Source organism: Hippoglossus stenolepis, chromosome 5 (assembly GCF_022539355.2).
Source record: "Hippoglossus stenolepis isolate QCI-W04-F060 chromosome 5, HSTE1.2, whole genome shotgun sequence".
Taxonomy (NCBI): Eukaryota; Metazoa; Chordata; class Actinopteri; order Pleuronectiformes; family Pleuronectidae; genus Hippoglossus; species Hippoglossus stenolepis.
In genome coordinates this window covers 7,844,507-7,865,215 of record NC_061487.1, presented here as the reverse complement: position 1 = coordinate 7,865,215, position 20,709 = coordinate 7,844,507, and the positions used below count along the sequence as shown (strand labels likewise).

Sequence of the window (20,709 nt, the reverse complement as noted above, 5' to 3'; positions counted from 1 at the left end):
TAGTATCTCACACAGAGACGTCCTGTCAATGGTTTCACATTTTCTCAGATTGAAAGCTGCCAAGAAACACAGCAATGTGCCAACACAGGTGGAGAAAACAACTCTGAGTCGACCACGACGGATCTAAATAATTTAGCTTTCTTGCAAAAAACTGGTGAGAAACCATGAATCTATACGCAATCTTGTTTACGAAACAATCCACAGGGCACCTTTAAATCTACAGATATGAAATGGAAAAAAGAAGCAAATCAGCACTTTTGAGAAAGTGGTAACAGTTTTGGTATTTTTGATTAATTTTTGTATGACTTCAATGATCGTTTGAATTTTGAAATACATGAATCATTTCCTCACTAAGCACTACTGACTGCTTTTTGTCCAATTGGCAACAGCACGTAAAAAAAACCCTGGAATTGTCCTTTAAAAAGCACCAGAGCTGCAGATGTTGGCCTGTAGACGTGAGATTAACGTGAAGAACGTAACGTACTGATGTCACAGTGGACCTATCTCTGACGCCTCAGTTTGACAACTGAGCTTCAACATCAAACAGTAACAACCTCGTGACGGGGCTGCCATCGTATGATTATTCCAGTTTTAATTTCACATTTGCAAACTTTAAACTGAAACTGTGCAGCCAAACACTTTGTATCATTTGTTGTCTTTAAGGCATCACTACACTTGCAGACATTATTTTTGCGCTGTGTTTTTGGTTTGTGTGTGTGTGTGTGACGGTTCGATTACAGGCTTGTTTTTTTTTCGTTGTTGCATCCTCATCCTCTGTCATCACTTGTCAATGAGCATCGCAATGTCAGCAACGTGCACTGTCATAGAAACATCTTTTAAAACAAATCAATAAAAGTTGCACTATTTACACTCTAAGATTTCAGTAAGAACTTCAGTCGTCAGTGTCTTATTTCTCCCCGGATCTAAAAAACCTGTTATTCAATAGAGCCCAAAACTGATCTTTACATACGGTGGCTCTTACTGTTTTGTATTTCCTGCTGATCACTGAGAGGCTGATAAAGGTCATCAATAAACTCCATTAAGACCTCAACAAATGTGAAATTATAATCCAAGCAGAAAGCCCCAAAATCATATCTAAAGTTAATTTTCAAATGCTGAATGATGAAGACATAGCAGTGTAAAACAATTCAATGACTCATTCCAGATTATCTATTAAGTCTTTATTCCATAGATCAGAGTCTATGGACTCAACTGTAGAAGTTTCAACTGTAGAAAGTTTCAACTGTAGAAACTCCTCTCCACATATCTTGGTTGAACATGAATCAAATTCAAGAGATCCTTATAAAAAAATAAGATAATGTCTTCAACCATCTAGTTTCTGACGGGCTAATGTTCCAACACATTTTAACAGGTTCACTTCTCTGTGACGTTTTTTCATTTACAGACAACAGATTATTACATCATGTAACTTCTACTAAACCAAACCAGAAACAAAAAGCCAGTAAATCTTTTTAGGATTAAGATAAAACAGTACGATTAGTCCATCAAGAAAACAACATTCACGCAGAAGTGAACCAGTTACAACGTGTTGGAACATGTCAGATATTAGATTGTTTAAGACAGTATCCATTTTATTTACAAGAAAATCCGACCATAATGTTTTTCCTTAATCCTAAAAAGATTTGCTGGCTTTTATTTTCTGGTTTAGTTCAGTAGAAACACAGGATCCTACATGATGTAATGATCTATTGTCTGTAAACACAAAACAGCAACATCTTAAGAGTCCTTGTTTTTTAACCTGTTATGATGCCAACAGTATTTATTTATTTTTTTTGCCTCCGTGCTGACGACAGCCTGAGGCATCATGTTTTCAGGTCGTCTGTACGTCCCATTCTAATGAACAAGATCTCAAGATCCCCTTTAGGGAAATTCTTCATATTTGGTAAAACAGTTTACTTAGACTCACGTATGAACTGATTAGAATGTGGACGTCAAGGTCACAGTGACCTCACGAAACGTTTTTACCTTGTGAACGTGTTATTTGAAGAACGCCTCATGAGAATCCTTTCAAATTTGGCACAAATGTTCAACTTTAAACTCTGATTAACTGATTAGACTTTGGTGGTCAAAGGTCTCAAAACATGTTTTTGGCCTTTTGAACAAGTCTCAAGTCTGTCTTTAGGGATTTTCTTCAAATTTTGACCAGTTGTCACTCTAACTGATTTCATTTTAAAGGTCACAGTGACCTTGTTAAATTATATAGACAAACTTTACTGGTTTCACCACTGGTGGTATTTCTAGTCTTAAATACAAGACATATACTGTATGTTTTCACAGGCTGAGTAGTACCACCCATGATGTGTGAAATCAGTAGTCAGAGCTCTCTGATGCCTCTCACACACACACACACACACACACACACACACACACACAGTAGCAGATTTGTCTCAGCATTTATTAAAAACTATTTACAATACGATCCATCACCATGTGCAAACAGACTTGATTTGCACTTTGCTTCTCTGAACTTTGACACTGAGCAGCAGCAGCAGCAGCAGCAGATGACTGCGACACATGACGACACCACACAAACTTTCACACTGTGCCGCTGCTCGCTCTGTCCACAGTCATGTTCCATTCTGCTTTCACACGTTCCTGCTCCAACTTAGAAGGCAAACTGTGAAGATGGACCGGAACTTTAAAGAAAAACAACCCTACGTGTCCTGTAACATGAAGCAGTGTAGAAATATCATCTTCACACATGAGGCACCCAAACGACAGTCTCATCATCACGTGACAGTTTGCTACTTGCTGAAGCTCGATTTGGCAGTTGGACAAAGCAAAAAAAAACACAGATTGTTTACGCTTGAAATGACAAGTACGAATAACAGGTATGAATAATAAAGAGCTTCTCATGAACACAGCCTGCACACGTCACGCTCTCTAAAGAAATATCTAAATGCATAAAGGCTCCGATCCACACTGTGGAAAATGTGACGTGTTGCACTGGACGCGTGGTTTCAGATCAAGTACGTCAAAATGGTTTCATACACAAATTTTAAATTGCACAAAAAAAACCTAAATGATTTCAGATGAAACGTCCAGAAGTTCAATTCATCATCATGAATTATAAACCAAACAATACCTGTGCTTTACAGAGGGCTGGTGTTCACTCACTTTAAGTTTAGTTCAGTCAGGTCAGACTACATTTCAGCTGAGCTTTTATATCTAATGAAAGAGGTGAAAGAGCTCCCTTCTTGTGACAAAGTGTTCGACCTCCAGTGGCAGGATAAGCAGTACAGAGAGGAAGTGCCGGGTTACACTTGTCAATCTGACACAGCTTTAACGTTCACAAGTTGAGTCTGGTTCAGTAACAGGAACACATGTCGAGAGGTAAGTTCATCTGTTTCAGGACCAGTTTCTGTACAGCTAGTTTAAAGCTTCAGCCAAAGAGATGTTAGCTTAGCACAAACAGACAAGCTGCCTCCATCCAAACTCCACCTGCCGCCACCTCTATGGCTCATTAAATAAACACACAATAATGAATGAGCTTCAGAGATGTCAACAGTTGCATTTTTAACCTTTAGACATAGCTAAGCTAGAAGTTTCCTAACTAGAATGACAGAGACTAGAGCACGTACCTCCACCAAGGCCTCAAAGTCCACTTAAATTCAATTAAGCTCCACCAAATTTCAAACCGTCATTGATTTTTCATTAAGATCCATCAATTATTTCTTTAGGAATTCACAAAAAATGTGTCCCTCCACCAGGTTTTGTAGAAATCTGTTCAGTTGTTTGTGCGTAATTTTGCCAACAAAAAAAACCTCTCGGCAAACGGACAGAGGTGAAAACATAACCTCTTTGGCGAAGGCAAGTAGCTGATTTCCCAAACTTATTTCTTTAAAGTAAGAAATTCTTCGACTTACAAGTGAAAAAGTTGAACTCTTCACCAATAAGATGCAACTTCAAAACAGTTCAAAACATTCTGGCTTTCTGCCGAATTAAGTTTTAGTTGTTCTGATGTGACCAGCAGCTCATGTGAGCTAATATTAGACAGTTGGATACTATGTAACGAACATCACTAACCTTTCCCTATTCGTCCTACTGTTCCGTTATATTTTTGCATTTGTACAATGATTATAATTTGTGTAACTGCTTAGCAATAGTTACATAGGCTTGTCATCAGAGTCTTCCACCGTCTCTCTAACTCCAATAGATTTTTTCATGTTTCAACATCGTGGTCTTCAGACCCAACTGACGCTGATCACCTGATTGAATCATCGCTTGAGTCCTGCATTTATCAGATTACAAAGACAAAAAGATTTCCCCCCCACAAGTAGCGTGGTATTCTCCAAGACTGAGACACAAACATCAATGTGTGAAAATCGCTATTTAACTAAACATTAATGCTGATGATGCTGAACTTGGCTGTAGGTGGTCAGGCAGCCATCAGGGTGATTCAGCAGTTTCAAAATCTGCTGCTTTCAATCATACCTAATAAATATGTTGCACTTTGATGAAACTCTGGGTTTAAACACTAGTTGTACTTTGATAAATAATAAACTGAACCTTTCGAAGCATATGATGCTGTGTGCATTGGTATTAACAGATTCTTTAGCAGAAAAGTTTTTATCATTTACCTTTAATGTGATGACTGTCAGTTGAAGTAGGAACCATGCTAATGCAGGGAGCAAGTAACAAATCACATACAAAATAATTACACATTTTTTCACATGATAAAAACTGAGTATTAGGAGGCAAATATACTTTTTTAAAGCAAAAGTTTGATTAAGAAATTTTGACTTTTATTTACTAGGATTGTTTAGAACAACGGACATCAACTCCGATACTTTCTGAAATGAATTTTACTTGGATGTTGAGGAAAACAGGCTGTACTGCATTTTAAAAATGTATTCATGCCATAGTACCTAGCACCATCTTAGCCTTTCCAGGCAGGATTGGTTTTGTTTTAGCTTAATAACAACAGAAGCAGAGAGGACTCATTTCTTCTTGGCTTGAATGGTGAATGAAACGTCCCCTCGGTACTCTGAAGTTTCACTCTCCAACAACAAAAGAAAAAAACATGTGTTCAAAGGTCAATGAAGGTAGGATCTCTTTGAGTGCCTGTCAGCACATCTTCCTGCAGTTGTTCTGATGGTCATGTGAGGACAAACAAAGCTGTTGCAGAAGTGGGACCAGCCATGCGTAGTGAGGGAGAAGCAGCTGAAACTGTCCTCTCATGACTCTGTTGGTTTGGAGACGTATATATCCAGTTCAAACACACAGACCATTAGTCCTTATGTCGTTCCAATGAGCCGGTTTCATCAAGTTGAAGACAAACTGGGGAAACAATGAGGACTGCAGTTCATGAGCCTGGTGCACGCTCTGTAGGCTTGAGGCCAGGCTGCAGGCTGTTTCACAGTAAAGTCCGTGCGACGTATCGAAGAAGCCCTCCATGCTGGAAGAAGATGACGTCCATCTCTGTGTCAAACAGTGCGGTGACAGAGAAGGACGTCCCTTGACTGGTCTGCAAGAAAACAGAGAGAAACCCTTTACTGAGACGCTGCCATGACCCTGTAAGTGCAGTAAGTGTTTCACATCACTCATACATCCATCTAAATCATGAAAGACTAATTACATATAAGATGAATACATGCAATGTAAACTAGAGTTGTGCCTGTTAATGACTCATCGTTCCTGTGTCCAGCAGCAGCAAATAAAGGTCTGATAAACTCAGTGTAGGTGACCTGCTCAGCAACAGACTTCAGACTAAACTAGTAACTAATTCATGAAGAAACTGGAACATTTAACAACACAACGCTGGATATCTTTCTCATTTCTCTCGACCTGCCAGCACAGGTGGCCAGTGCCGAGACAGCCAGGGCTAAACTGTGTGTGAGGAGAGCGCTGGTCCTGACCCGCACAGGCAGCTGTCTCAGCCAACGAATCACACTGTGCGTGTGTAACAGAGACAGCTGGGGGGCTTTCAGATTAACACTCATGACCCTGGGGGGGCCGCCCACATTTGATACGAGGGTGTTAACCTTTTCATAAATACACACACAGAAATGTCATGATGAGGAGAGATCCCTAACGGTTGACTCTACGTAAGCATTGGCCCTGGAAGGTCCAAGACGGTTTAAAGCAGGTGGCGTATTGAGCCATGTTCAACCCAGAAATGTAGTTTTAATATATTTAGTGATAAATGTGACATTAAAACCAGCATTAATGTGTTTAATCTAACACATCTTTGTCAATCATTTAACAAGACTTATTTGAAAAAGTGTCAAAAGATTGAAAATATTTATAGCAACTTTCATAAAATATCATCTGTTTTTATCTTGAATTCTGAAAACTCTCTGTTCTGTGCTCATAAAAAACATGTTTTATTATTACTTATCACTTCCATTAAGAATAATATCTATTCAATGTATTTTATTTGAACAAGTTCATCTTCTCAGTAAGATCAGAATAAAAACAAGCAGAAATCTTTCTACGCTGTGTGTGACCATCATCACAGCGTGGTGTCAGCTGTCTGTTGCTTACCCTGACAGTGAGCTGCTGCCTCGGACTCAGGCTCTCCGGCAGGGTGATGGTGAACCTCTCCTTCCCGCTGAGCTCCAGCGAGTCGGTGTTCTGGCCAGGCAGGAATTCGAGTGGCATGATGCCCATTCCCACCAGCTGGTTCTTGTGCAACTTCTCGAAGCTCTCAGCGATGACTGCACGTACCCCCTGTGTTGTCCACAGATCAACGAGAGTCAGGAACACAAGCGAGGGAGTGGTGGCGTAACAGAAAGTGAATATGTCAAAGTGCCAGCCCAGGTGGTATGAATACGGAAGTTTACCTGATAAATGTGTCTATATCATTAATTGACAAGAATATTTACTGCTTTTATATATTATTAATACATTTCAGAATTATAGCATCAGGAGTTTATATAAAAACTGAATGAACTTAAATCCCTCTAGTGTACTAATCAGCGAAAGAGAGTAAACTGACGTGAGAAAAATGAGACTGTAAAAGATGAGTGTCGTTGTTTATGTGTCTGTGTACAGTGTGTTTGTTGTTGTTTACCAGCAGGTACGGTCCTTTGGCGACCCAGTCCCTGGAGTTTCCAGAGCCGTAGTCTTTGCCTGCCAGGATAATGAGGGGAACACCATCTCTCTGATAGCGATCAGCTGCCTCGAAGACGTCCAGCTGATCAGGAAGACAGCAGGTTATCATCATCAGCACGACTGACTTAGCAAAAAACAACAAGCTGGCTAGTCGAGGCTGAACCTGAAGCAGTCGACGGTGATAGATACACATGATGCTGCAGCTAAAAGGTCAAAGTCGACTCACTGTCTGGCCTGAGGGAATGTGCAAAGTCTTGGGGCCTGATTTGCCGATGAATCGATTTTGGAGCTTGATGCTGGCGAACGTGCCTCTGGTCATCACCGCGTCGTTCCCTCTGCGTGCACCGTACGAGTTGAACTCCCGCGGCGTCAGACTGAGGGGAAATATTCAAAGTGAAATGTAAATACACTGAACATGCCCTGTGATAATAAAAAGAGAGATTACCAAAACATTACAACATTGTTTGTTAGGTGTTGTGAGAATAGATCGTTCTTAAGCTCATTGCAAGTGTATCTGTATCTTTGGTGTGAATGGTCACTGTGGCTAAAGCAATGAGCTTTGTTTACCTCCTCATTGTATATGTTTTGTATATTTCGATTTTCATTTGTTAATGACAGTTTTAACAAATCATAAATTTGGTTAAGGCTGGATCCACACTAAGGGGTTATCAGCCTAACTAAGGGTCTTATTCAGCCCTTCCAACAATCATGGGGGCATTGCCGATGTGAGGTTGATTTAAAGATTATCTGGCCAAATGATTTCTTTGTGTTTTGTAAGGATTTTGTAAATTGGGGGGACGCTGATCCAGTCAGTGACTTTAAGATGTCTTTGATATTAACGTCTCACCCAGTGCTGTCGTATGTAAGGTACAGCGATTGAGCGAAACACACAATCGGCAATGAGAGCCAAAACCTTCAGTAAGACTTTTGTTTGCCGTTTCCCCAGTTTCTGTGAGTTCCCAAGTGTCGAGAATCGCCATTCGGAAATCTTTCGTTTAAACGGCAAGAGTGTGGTCCTGTATCTTGACTGAATCGTCTGTGCCTTCTTATAATTCAAATATTAAAGGTCAGTTACATTTGTCGTTATGTCTGTGGTTTCATGTGGTATCATTTAAGATTTGAAAATCCTCTAGTGTGCAGCAGGCATTCCAGAGGTCTTTATTATTTTGTTGTTTTCTCATGTAAAACAGCAAAAATAATGAATGCATTTATAACTTATTAAATAACTGAATTATATTTTGTGGTAAAACATAAAATGACACTCTCATAAATTTGAGTTTACTGCTCCAACAAGTAGGTGACGTCCATACTAGAGACAAGTATAACTGTAGGATGTAAGTAGCACACATGCTTGTCATGGATGTCCTCTAGCCAATCAGAGTCATGCATCATACATCTCATCATGACTCTTCCCACCAGACTGATCTGAACTGTTGTGAACATATGCAGATTGAAACAAACCAGTTATTGTTAATCTGTACTTTCAAGAAATTGTTGTCAGGAGTAATAACATCGGATTATTGATAGTTGATCTGTGTGAATTCATCAGCAGTCAGAGATTTAAGAGAATTTATCTATTGACACTAGTGAAGTTGGGGAATCTGGTTTTCCTTGTGTCTGACAGGGAAACTGACCGTTTGCTCATCAGGTACTTGGCAGCCGCGCTGACCCTAGCGATGCTGCCCGCTGGTGAGATGTGGTCCGTGGTCACTTTGTCCCCGAGGAACAGTAAGGCATGAGCGCCCTCTATCGAGTGAGGGGGAGGAACGTCTTTACTCTGAGAGGAAAGACAAGCAGACAAGAAGCTTACTGACTAAACTGCTGATAGTAATTTACCAGTTGTACAAAAGAAGTGTTACTTCAATAATGGAAGGACGCTGTCAGTGTTCCACGGACACTTACCAACTTGCTGAAAAAACAAGGTGAGCGGATGTATGTGGACTTGTGATCCCAGGGGAAAAGTACAGATTCCGGACATTCGATGTTGTTCCAAAATGTGTTTCCTTTCTGGAAGAAGGCACAACAACACAACAACTTTTCACTTGACTTGAGCAAAACACAAATTAGACAAAGAGAAAATAGAGCCGCTTTTCCACAAGTCAAAAAACCCACGAGAATCTGGCTTTTGTCTGCAGTAGGAATGGATACAATCAGCATTTATTCACGGTTAAATGACTTTGCTGTGGACGCAGGTTTTAATGAGCATCGTTCAGCAGTGATGGAAGCGTGATATCTAGGTGAACGCGACTACTTTTTTAAGACGGCAGGGCGAAAGCACCTCAGTTTTTGCGCGTTTGTGACCTTTAACAACTGAAACGTAATCACTTTATCTTTGAGTCCAAGTGACAACTGATCAAAAGTTGAAGAAATTCCCTCAAGCCGTCTTGAGAAATAACATTCAAGAGGCCACAAGCCACCGTGATCTTGACCTTTGACCACTGAAATCTTATCAGTTAATCAGTGAGTCCAAGTGAATTGTACCAGATGAAAATAAATCCCCTACAGGCAGTCCTAATATATCACATTAACAGTAACATGAGGTCACTGTGACCTTGACCTTGGACCTCCAAGCACCAAAATCTTTCCTCACCTCCATCCTCCCCCTGAGATCCTTAAAAATGGAGGAGATGACTGTGTCTTCCTCAGTCTGCTGGATCTCCTCTCTGGATGGCCAAATATCACAAAGGTACACCTCCTTCCCCTCAGACGTGACTCCTGCATCAGCAACAAGAAGTCCAATGTTAGCACAATAAAAACATCAATGTGAAAACGAGTAATAGAGACTGACATCTATGAAATAAAAGAAACATCACAGAACTTGAAAACAGAAATGGAATAAAAAACTAAAACAAAAAGATAACCCTTTGTGTTATGGTTTTAATCAGAATCTTTTTATGGTTTCATCTATGTTAAGCTGTATATATCATGAATTAAAGACTTTATCATGAGCAGGATACACAGTAGTTCAGACCTTAAATGAACTAACCAGCACAGCTCCGTTCTGTGGCTGATATGTGTCTGAACAAGACACTGAATCAGTAAACACTGACGCACTGTAAACTGCCAAACTCCCAATATCCCCAAATTAACCTCAGGCTTTAGAGTCACAGTTTAAGACGGCTCCTGACGTGTGTCTTTTTTTACCTAAAGGCTCTTTCTCAAAGTCGATTCCCACAGTGCCTGCAATAGCATAAGCCACCACCAGGGGAGGGGAGGCCAGGTAGTTGGCACGCACACAGTCACACATGCGGCCCTCAAAGTGCCTGTTGCCAGACAACACCCCACAGGCCACCAGGTTGCCCTGAAACAAAGGACACTGTCAGGATTTGATCTGATATCAGCTACAACTACTGACTTTTAATTTTGTATCCACATAAAAAGCAGAATCGAGGATTATGAAAATCAAACCTGTTTGATTGCATCCATGACAGTGTCTGGTAACGGTGCTGTGTTTCCTACACAGGTGGCACAACCGTAACCTATCACCTCAAACCTGTCAATGTGTAGAGGAAGAAAAATGTCATTCAGACGTGATGTGTCTCTGTGTGTGATGGGGCTGTCACTTTTTTTATTCCAAATTCAAACCTTCATACTAGTAACATGGGGAAAAGTTCATATTCAAACTGTTTACAGTATAGAAGCGCATCAGACTGGCTGAAATAGTTCATCTCATGATCCAGCAGAGGGCTTTCACTATCAGCCTAACCTATTGCATGTCCTCTGGACCGATAAAATAAGTCTCTAAGGCTGAAACTAAAACTTGTTTTGATAATTGATTGATTTAGATATTTTTTCAATAATTTCATTATTAATTAGATAGAAAATCAAAAGCTAAACTATATCCTTTCCAGCAGTTAATTAAAAAAGCAACTTCATCTCCTTGTATAATGCTGTTTCTATATGTAGAACAGACATCTGCAACTTAATCGTGACTATAATTCCAGTTTCTGATACCTCTAATTTAATTCCGACTCGTAATAATTCAAGTTCAAGGTATTTTGTTAACAGGTGTGTATGTGTGTGTACACATGCTTACCCCAGCTGGCTAAAGTAAGGCAGGACTCCACTGGTGCTGAGGTAGTGAGTGACCATGCCACTTCCGGGAGCCAGGCTGGTCCTGATGTAAGGTTTGACAACAAGCCCCGCCTCCACCGCCTTTTTGGCCAGTAGACCTGAAGAAGAAGAGAAGAAGAATCACGAATACTGCTAGGTGACGCAAACATGCATGACAAGCATGTGGTAAGTCAACACAAAGGGAAGCAACGGAAAAGACAATTAATTTTGGATGCTCGAATGTTAAGTAGGATTTAAAAATCAACAAATTTTCTTTCATTTTTCTTTCAGTTCTTCACCTGCAGTCAACATGACAGAAGGGTTGCAGTTGTTGGTGCAGCTGATAACAGCAGCGATGACCACTGAGCCGTGGGCCAGCTGGTATTCCTGACCACAGTGCAGGAAAGGGACGCGGGTCTCCTGCTTCTCCTTGGAGATGTGGAAGCCTTTAAAACCCACCTGCAAGGAGACCAACATGTTTTTACAGATCTCAGCTATGAGGTGACAAGAAGATCAACGATGCATCATACTTACACACTGGCAGAGTAAAGCAGTGGACATAACGTTACCTTCTCTTGAAGACAACTCTGAAAGTCTTCTTTCATGCTGCTGACTGCCACTCGGTCCTGTGGTCTTTTGGGTCCGCTCACATAGGGCACCATGGAGCTCAGGTTGATTTCAAACACCTGCACAATGAACAACACTTTTTATTTGACTGAATTGCATGAATCTGTCCCTATACTGCTGCAAACAAGGTCATGATGAAACCATGATTTCAACTTTTCTGGGTTAAGGAATTATTTTCTTTATAAGTTACATATTAAAATTGTTGTAGCATCAACTCAAAATGTCCCATTAAGGCACAAATAACTTCTCTTTAATTCACTATTAATTTATTATAACATCAGCTGTCAGGCAGTGCAGCTCAGATTGACATGTAAAACATACCTCAGAATACTCAGGGTCTTCTGAGGGGTCTTCAAAGTTTCGGAAAAGTTTTACAGCCTTCATGTAATGTTCCATCAATTCAAGTTTTTCCTGGGTAAAATCTGAAAAGAAATAGATGTCAGGTTAGTTCTTGAATCCAGTTATAATCCATCAAAGCAGGACCTTTAAGAATAAATCCAGTATCAACTGTGTGGATGAAGATACAGTGTGCACTGTTCTTTAACTGTGAAGAAAAACTCTGCAGGCAGCACTCACTTGTCTTTTTAAAGTGCCTGAGTGTGACTTGGTCGACGGGGAAGAAGCTGACAGTAGCGTTGTACTCTGGGCACATGTTAGCGATGGTGGTTCGGTCAGGGGCCGACAGCTGAGAAACGCCAGGTCCAAAAAACTCTACAAACTTTCCAGCGATCCCAGCTTGTCGCAAGTGCTGGAAAATAAATTCACATAATACTTTACTACTCCTATTAGGCCAAGATAGATGTTTTGCAATTAAATAGTGCTTGGATTTTTATTCCTGATAGATGTTACAGTTCACTTTACTTAAGTCCCTGCAGTTTGCAGTGAAAAACCTTATTCAAACCCTCCGCTGTGGTTCCTGTAGTTTTACAGGTTTATTTAAAAGGGCAGAAGAGCAGTTTTACCTTTGTGATGCCGAGGACGATGTCTATGGAGGTGGTTAGGGGGTTGATGGAGCCCACCAGTTTACAGCCCACCACCTGAGGAAGAGTCAGAGACACTGGTTGGCCCAGCATCACAGCTTCTGACTCAATTCCCCCAACACCTGGAGGAGGAAAACAAAAAAATTGTTTGTACTGTAGAGTGAATGAACAGAAAAGTGCTTGCATCACAGCTTCTTCGCTGTTTATTTAGACAGTGTATTACCTCTCGATTTTCCTTTACTCTTAATCCTCTAAGTATCTGAATCATCCTATTGTCCACAGAGGAGCAACAACTAGTTCCTGATTAGCTTGCCTGGCTGACAATGTTCAAAACAAAAATGTCAATACTGGTACGATCTTAAAAGGTTTTAGAATGTCGTACCCCAGCCCAGGATGCCCAGGCCATTGATCATGGTGGTGTGAGAGTCAGTTCCCACCACGCTGTCAGGGTAGATGACACCATCGCTGACCTGGATCACTCTGGATAGATACTCCAGGTTCACCTGGTGGACTGCGCCGACGTCCGGAGGAACCACGTTCACATTCTTGAATGCTTTAGAACACCACTGTTAGGCAGACAGAGAAAAAAAACAACAGTGAGAAAATCTGTCTGAAATGATGTAATAAAACCTGATTTGCTCTTTGTGCTACCTTAAAGAACTGAAGTCTCTCTTTGTTCCTGGTCAGTTCCAGTTCTTGATTCTTCAGAGATGTGTCAGTTCTGAAGAACAAAATAACAAATCAACAGTAAACATGATGGAGGGGAACGCTGTGTCAGTCAGTGATAATATGTTAAGTGATGAGACCTGTATGCTCTCTGTTGAAGGTGCTGAAATGCAGTTGTGACACTCAATAAGTGCTTAGAAATGTGAAATACAAAACTTAGACAAAGGCTCAGTTATGCTCAACATTAAGATACAGATTTGGAAACCGACAGAGGCATTTGTCCGTACTCTGTGTTTATTGAATCCGTATTTGTGCACGTCTTCTGAAAGATTATGGATGCGGACTAAACAGATGGAAAAGAGAGGGAGGGCAGTGAAGACAATAGTTTAGGTCAGATGACCATAGGACAGGAAGAAGAAATTAAAAATTGTGAGTTAAGGTAAGATGAAACTGTTATGTTTCAATTGTTGCACTATTTCCTATCATAATTTAATATTTTTCCTGACTTTCTTAAAAAAAATGAATGACCAACCAAATTAAACTAAAATATGCCCCTGCTCATATCTAACACACATTCTCAGAAAGTTAAACATTTGAGGTCTGTTTGCTCCTTTAACTGCCAATTCTTGAATAAATGAATAAGCAATTAAAATGAACAGATTCAGCATGCTCACAGGGTTTTCAATTTATTTACTTATGTATAATGTATATTAGTGTTCTCCCTTCCCACTCCCTCGCTGACGTGTGCTCATTTTACACTTCAACAATAAACACCAACACTAATCACAAGTTATTAGGACCTGAACAGTACTTGAAGTTTACTGTGTTTGTTTGATTAACAAAAAAAAAATGTGATTGTCATTTTGAGGAGTGAAAGAGACGAGCAGACACAATCGGTTTTCAGACATGCACTAATCTCTGGCGCTGTATTTTTGAACGCAAATGTCCAAGTGAGAGGCTCCGGACTTTCTCTGGAGTTTTTCCTTCCAGACCCCTCAGCTTAGGGCTGGGAGGGACAGACTGGCCTGCTCACACAGCTGAAAAGTCCTATGGGGAAAACTGGCTCATACTTAACAATCCTTCCAAGAAAGTCAATCATTTGAGGTTTGTTTGCTCTTTTAACTGGTATTTCTTAAAATACATGAATAAGCAATTAAAATGAGACAAATACAGCACGGCTCAAATCTAACAAGCCTTCGGAGAAAGTTAAATATTTGAGGTCTGTTTGCGCCTCTAACCTGAATTTAAATTAGTTTTTCCTCACACTTTACACCAACAGCCCCTCAGTTCTCCACAACTTACTCAGACACAGGTTTCAGGTGGAAAGGGCAGAGGAGGGGCGTGTTCTCGATCTGCTGGACGGAGGCTGGGGGTTGACCCGGGGAGCCTGGAGGGTCACTGCAGGCAGCTTTACTACATGGGCCCCGCTGGCCTCCGCACTGTGAGCCTCCTCTGGACGGAGGCCTGTAGGGTGTGGAACGAGAGGGACCCTGGCTCTGGTTTGGGCCATTCCCTCCACCAGGGTTTGGAGCATTCTGTATGGCACTGTGAAAAAAGATGTAAGAAAGAAAGATTCATAAAGTAGATCAGTGTTTTCGCTGAAATAAAAAGACTCACTCATTAAATATATATATAAAAAAAACAAAAAGCAAATGCAAACAAACCATTTGCTATAATCAATCTGTAATGAGTGGTCTACAATGAGGTCTGTGGGGCATTTGGGGTTGACCAGGCTGGGGTCCATGCCATGTTTGGCAACAGCGTCCCTCATGGCTGCCAGGTCCACCATGGCAGGAATACCTCTGTCAAAGGAAAGCAGAAGAAGAAAAATAATCAAACCACACCCTCATTACAAGGAGGACTATAAATACAAAAGATCTAATGATGTTAATTGTGTAATTTTTTTGCACACAACCCATCAACCAGCCATCTGCTCTGACTTCTCTAACAAAGAAGCTGGAGCTGTGATTGCCTGATGCCTCACTTTGCTTCTCAGAAATATTATACAGCAGAGAGGCCTGGTGTAAAGCTCTTTGCAAACCAGGTCCGTATTTTTCGTCCGAAATTGTTACACGTGTAAAAATAAATACATCCTTACGTCCTGTCAATCACATTTACACACCAACTCCAAAACTTTCCCTCGTCATTTAAGCTTTTGTAACGGGTACGATTTCCTGTGGGTTTTTTAGTATCTGTCAAAGGCAATCCAGAGAGTTGTTTGATCTGTTCGGGATCACTTGGATCACAGAAATTAGTTTTCCTCTTTTGAATATGTGGTCTCATTGCTAGTAGCTAATCAAACTGGACCACTGGCATCCTGAAAAGGAAGAGATCAGGATAATTTCACTGCTCCTTGATCAAAAGACTTGGTGTGCAAAGACCGCAAATGTAAACCCAATGAAACTCACGTGAAGTCCTGGAGCAGGACTCGGGCTGGAGTGAACGGCACCTCAGTTTGATTCTGCAGTTGCTGCCAGTCCAAGAGGTTCTGGACGTCTTCTTTTTTCGTGTAAAAGCCATCACAGTTACGAATCGCTGCCTCCAGTAAGACACGGATGGACAGAGGCAGCTTGTCTGCAAAGACAAAACAAAAAGAGAGGTGGTGATGTTTGATTTTTGACTGTGCCAAACCAATGTAGGCTCCTAAAGGTCAATTCATCTACAGGTATATTTACAAATGCTCTCTAACACTCTATACATGTTGACATGTTTATGCTTCTACCCTGGAAACATCAGTGGTAGGGATACAATCATTCTGTGGACTGCACTGTGTCCTTAAAAACACTACATCTCGCAGTTTGCAATAATATAAATACCAAAAGAGAAGAGGGAAAATCTCTGTGCTCTTTCTTTAAGTCAGAGGGTCTGAACTCACCATATCGTGGATCATTTAATTTCTGTGGATTGAAGAACTTGATTGTGCCATCTTTCAGTGTGTCAATTAGATGGCTATATGGGTGCTCTGCAGAGGGGAAACAAACATTCATTACAAAAGAGACTCATACAAATCAAAAGTAAGCGTTACAGGACCAGGACATTTCTACATATGATCGACTCAAATCCACGTTTGTGTACACCAGTCATTCCCAAAGTGTGGGCCGCGGCCCCCTGGTGGGCCGTGAAGCCACTGCAGGTGGGCCGTGAGAGGTCATCAGAAAATAAATAGATAAAAAAGTTTCAGATTTGTAAGTAAGGGTTGATTACCACCAAACATTTATGATTGATTTTTAAAAAAGTAATCATCACAGGTAATGAAACAAAGACAAGAGATTTAAATTCCACGTTCTTATTTTATCTGACCTATATAGCAGGTGTCGTTGTATTTGCTGACCGTCACATTAACACTTGAACGCATCATTAGCGGGGGAATCACAGGTGAGGGAGAACTTTGTTGTGAGCTGGGTCGAGCAAGATGGAGCCGAGGAAAGCTGCTGATGACGAAGGGGAATCAGGAAGTCCAACTGAATCATTCAAAACTAAAAAGAGGACTCAAGTGAGGACCTGTCGCTGGCCCAGAGGACAACCCCCAAGCCTGTGTGTGTGCTGTGCGCTGAGATGCTAGCTAACGAGACCCTGGGACCATGTAAAGTGCGCCGCCGCCATTTAGAAACTAAACATGGACAATATGTATCCAAGCCTCGAGCATCTTTTAAAAATACGCAGAGAGAGCCTTAAGTATATTTGGTTATGCCTCAAATGTGTTTTTCTTCTCCCGGATATTCTTGTTGTGCTCTGTTATACAAACAGTAAGAATATATTTTTAACAATACACTATTTGCACTTCATGTTTTTTTACATTGGTTGCTTTGCAAATTGTTACGCTTAAATGTGGATGTTATTGGATTTGCACTGCATATGTCTGCGTTCATATACAATTATTTTTGCTATCAAATTAATAATATGTATGATTCTAGTCCTGTGTGTGGATCATATAGTTGTGATTAAAGGTGTGGGTTGGCCGCACACATTTTTCAGTTTTCAAATTGGGCCGCGGCATTCTTAGGTTTGGGAATGGCTGGTGTACACCATTTAAATCTGGGTGACTATGAGACTAATACTATGTAAGCACGTCATGCATACCACTGGCTTATTACGTACCATGTACTAATAATGATTTGTAGCTAAGCAGTTTGTTTCAGAAACATCCCACCTTTGCTTTTGGTTATAATGTGAATGCGTTTATTTGATAACAATTAAAAAATCATTGACAGTGCATTTAAGGCAAGAATACAAATGCACAAAAAAATAAAAAGTGAAAAATATCTTTCTGGTTTTGTTCCTTAGTTGCTGGACTAAGTAGCAGTAAAGCTAACCCACACAGGAGGTGGTAACCTTAATCTTAAGACTGCAGCAGTAAAATAAATAAAACTGTCCCATCTGCATTCACCTGCTGATCAGACCAATATATATGTAGAAAATATATAATATATCTAAAATAAATTAGAAATATGGTAGTTTAGGACAAAACACTGGATGCTGGAGCTTCATTTTGGTGAAGTTCTTGATTCCTTGACTTGATGTAAAAACTAAGCTAAGCAAGACAGTATGTGCACAGCAATCTGTTGAGTCTTGGCTTTACTCGCTGCTCTCTCAACAGGACATAATGCTGCAATTCTGGCTCTCAGGTTACTGGCTTTTGGGAATATTATGAGACAGAAACAGCAAAGAAAACACTGGACCAGGTCCATAATAATGTCTTCAATATAAAGCATGCTGTGTAGTTTTTGTGATTTCCTAAATGTGTATTTACTGAATAAATACAAAAACGAAGGTCGTCCTCGAGAACAATTCTGCAACCCTGTCGTCAAGCTGAGGTGATGGTAAAGGCCCTCAGATGAACCAGAAAAAGAAATGTCAGGCAAACGTGATAGTGGTTTAAACGGGGAGAAATAATAAAAGGGTTATCTTATCTATCTTACCTAATTCAACTTACACACATGAGAAAATAAACCAATGTAAACAACACACTGTCTTATTCATCTGCAGTATTTCCTCTGATGGTGGGGCACTGCAGAAAGAGCATTATCACTGCTGCTGAAGACAAAAGCAAATAAACTAAACGCTGTACAAACCAAACCCGAAATACATATTTTAAGTCTCATTAGATTCAAGCAAGCTGCAATAAATTTCACACAATTAAAGAAATGTGGTTTCTAAATGTGCCTTCATGAATTACTCTCTTATCTTGCAATGACAAAGAAGGTGAGAAAAAAAGGATTCCTGGATCCACCCCTGATCCAGATCTGCACCAAAATGTAAGAGGTTCACTCCTCAGTAGTAGTTGTCGTTTAACTTAATATAGAAATAATAATGTGACATTTATCGTGATAATTATCGATATAAACAGACTTTATCGCCCAGAACTATTTTCTGAAGATTTGGGCCTTTTTTATTCAGATCATTTACAAGCAGCTGGCATGTCACTACTGTTTCCTTACTCTTTACATTCTCAATAGATGCAGCTACTGTGCTCATCTCTTTTAAATATCAGTATGCAAAACAAAACTGAAAACCACAGCCTGATGCAGAAAGGCAGAATGGAGAATATGCAGTGACCCACATACAAACGCGAGGAAGAGTAGCTGATCACCAGCCAGATACTGAAAGTATGAAGCTTGCAGGAACCTGTTTCCACTACAGCAGCAGGGTCACAGTTGTTAGAGAAGGTGGAAATACCTGTAATTAGACAGGATGAGGTGAAACAGAGTCGATGCTATGCTGCCATTAGGGTTCTGGTGAGACAGACCGATCATAAATACACAGATGTGACTGTGACACCACACAAAGACAACTCGTTGGATTCAGGTGTTACGGATGAGGACATTTCATCATCTCCTGGTGACAGGCTCTGGAGCAGCAGCTAATGCTGCTAACGCTGCTGCTGCTCCTTATCGCGGAGCACACAGCCGCTACTATCACACCACGAGCTGCTCCTCTTCGGGAGATAACAGGAGAGGAGCTAACGAACGCGTTATTCAAGCTAAAGAAGCCACCGTGTCGTTAGTTTGAGCTAAGACGCCTCCGGCTTGTGCAGCGGGTTAATGCGGCAGCTCTCGCGTATCTGAAGAGTGAGGCTAACGGAGCTAGCTGCTGTTAGCGTCTGTGTCTCCACTAGCAGGACACTTTATGTAACGTTAGCTCAAATACAGCGACGGCCCTTCGCAGGAGACGCGTGTCGGGTTCACTCGGTCACTGTGTGATAGAGGCTGGAAGTCCGAGCGGCTGTGTGCGGGTAGGTTAGCAGAAGACAGCTCTTTACCTTGGACTGGGGAAGTGAGCGCCATGATGACTTCTGAAATCAACACGACCCGTCCTCAGCACTGCACAGCGACACGCCGAGCCCACCAATCAGAGAGGAGGCAGCTCAGGGCACGCCCACTCCCCGATTTCCAACAAAATAAAAACAACAAAAAATAAATATTATTATTATTATTATTATTAATCATTGTCTAAGTTCAACAACTTGCAGCTTCAAATGTTTTTTATCATTATTATTACAGAGTTCGCTGTAGCTGCCCTTAAACTTTGAAACAGTGACCCTTCTCATGTTCATCCAGGTTTTTGGGTGCCCTTAAATTGTTTTTATTTTAGCATTTTAATATTATGCTAGCCCATGTTATTTTATTGTTTTATTGTATTCCGCATCGTCTTCTTTTATCGTTTCAATGTGCTTTATGAATAAAGAAGACTTTAAAATATGAAGTTTGTTTAAGTGTCAGTAGTGATGGAGAGATGAGCCCCTGATGCCCGGCTTCACGACTGCTACTGTGGGAAAGGAACCAAAGCTACACGCCCCCTAACAGGTGAATTTAACAGTTTAAACTCTGATGTCTTTTATGAATATTCAATATTTCTGATGATTATAAATGAACATTTCAGACTGAGCTCATCACACATTTACAACTGCTCCTCCTTCCGCTTTGGCAGCAGAAACAGTCTGAGATCACTAGGGTGAAATTTAGGTAATCAGGGACCTTTTTTGCAATTTTGATTTCTGCGACTTATTCCAATATCTGTTTTACACATTAGATCAATTTATTATACCTTTCTTTACTCCTTAAGAAGTTTTTTCTAACCAGACCAAAAGAAAGAATGGAGATATCATACTCAGAGGAGACATGGAACAACTTTTAGTGTTCGTTCGAATTTGATAATCTGAGACAGTCACTTTGTAATCTGTGACACTTGTATTAAGCTTTAAAAAAGCCTAAACCACCTTGCTGTATGCACACTGAATAAGAAAATGTAAACTATTCATAAAGGACCTTAGCCAAAATAAAGAAACTATAAAAAACAATGAAAAACA

General features: G+C 40.6%; 1 protein-coding gene across 1 annotated transcript; it reads right to left on the bottom strand.

The window, feature by feature from the left end:
- Positions 1-4,587: 4,587 nt before the first annotated feature.
- ireb2 (iron-responsive element binding protein 2) lies at positions 4,588-19,751 on the bottom strand. The gene is made up of 22 exons (XM_035156367.2): positions 19,663-19,751; positions 16,279-16,365; positions 15,812-15,977; positions 15,068-15,205; positions 14,706-14,948; positions 13,389-13,458; positions 13,120-13,303; positions 12,720-12,859; positions 12,334-12,505; positions 12,079-12,179; positions 11,700-11,816; positions 11,430-11,589; positions 11,114-11,249; positions 10,486-10,570; positions 10,222-10,378; positions 9,668-9,792; positions 8,980-9,084; positions 8,712-8,854; positions 7,304-7,451; positions 7,037-7,159; positions 6,508-6,693; positions 4,588-5,488 (listed from the first exon to the last, which is right to left on the bottom strand). The coding sequence occupies exons 1-22, from the start codon at positions 19,685-19,687 to the stop codon at positions 5,378-5,380; spliced, it is 2,922 nt and encodes a 973-aa protein (XP_035012258.1). The 5' UTR covers positions 19,688-19,751; the 3' UTR covers positions 4,588-5,377.
- Between the last annotated feature and the right edge of the window lie 958 nt (positions 19,752-20,709).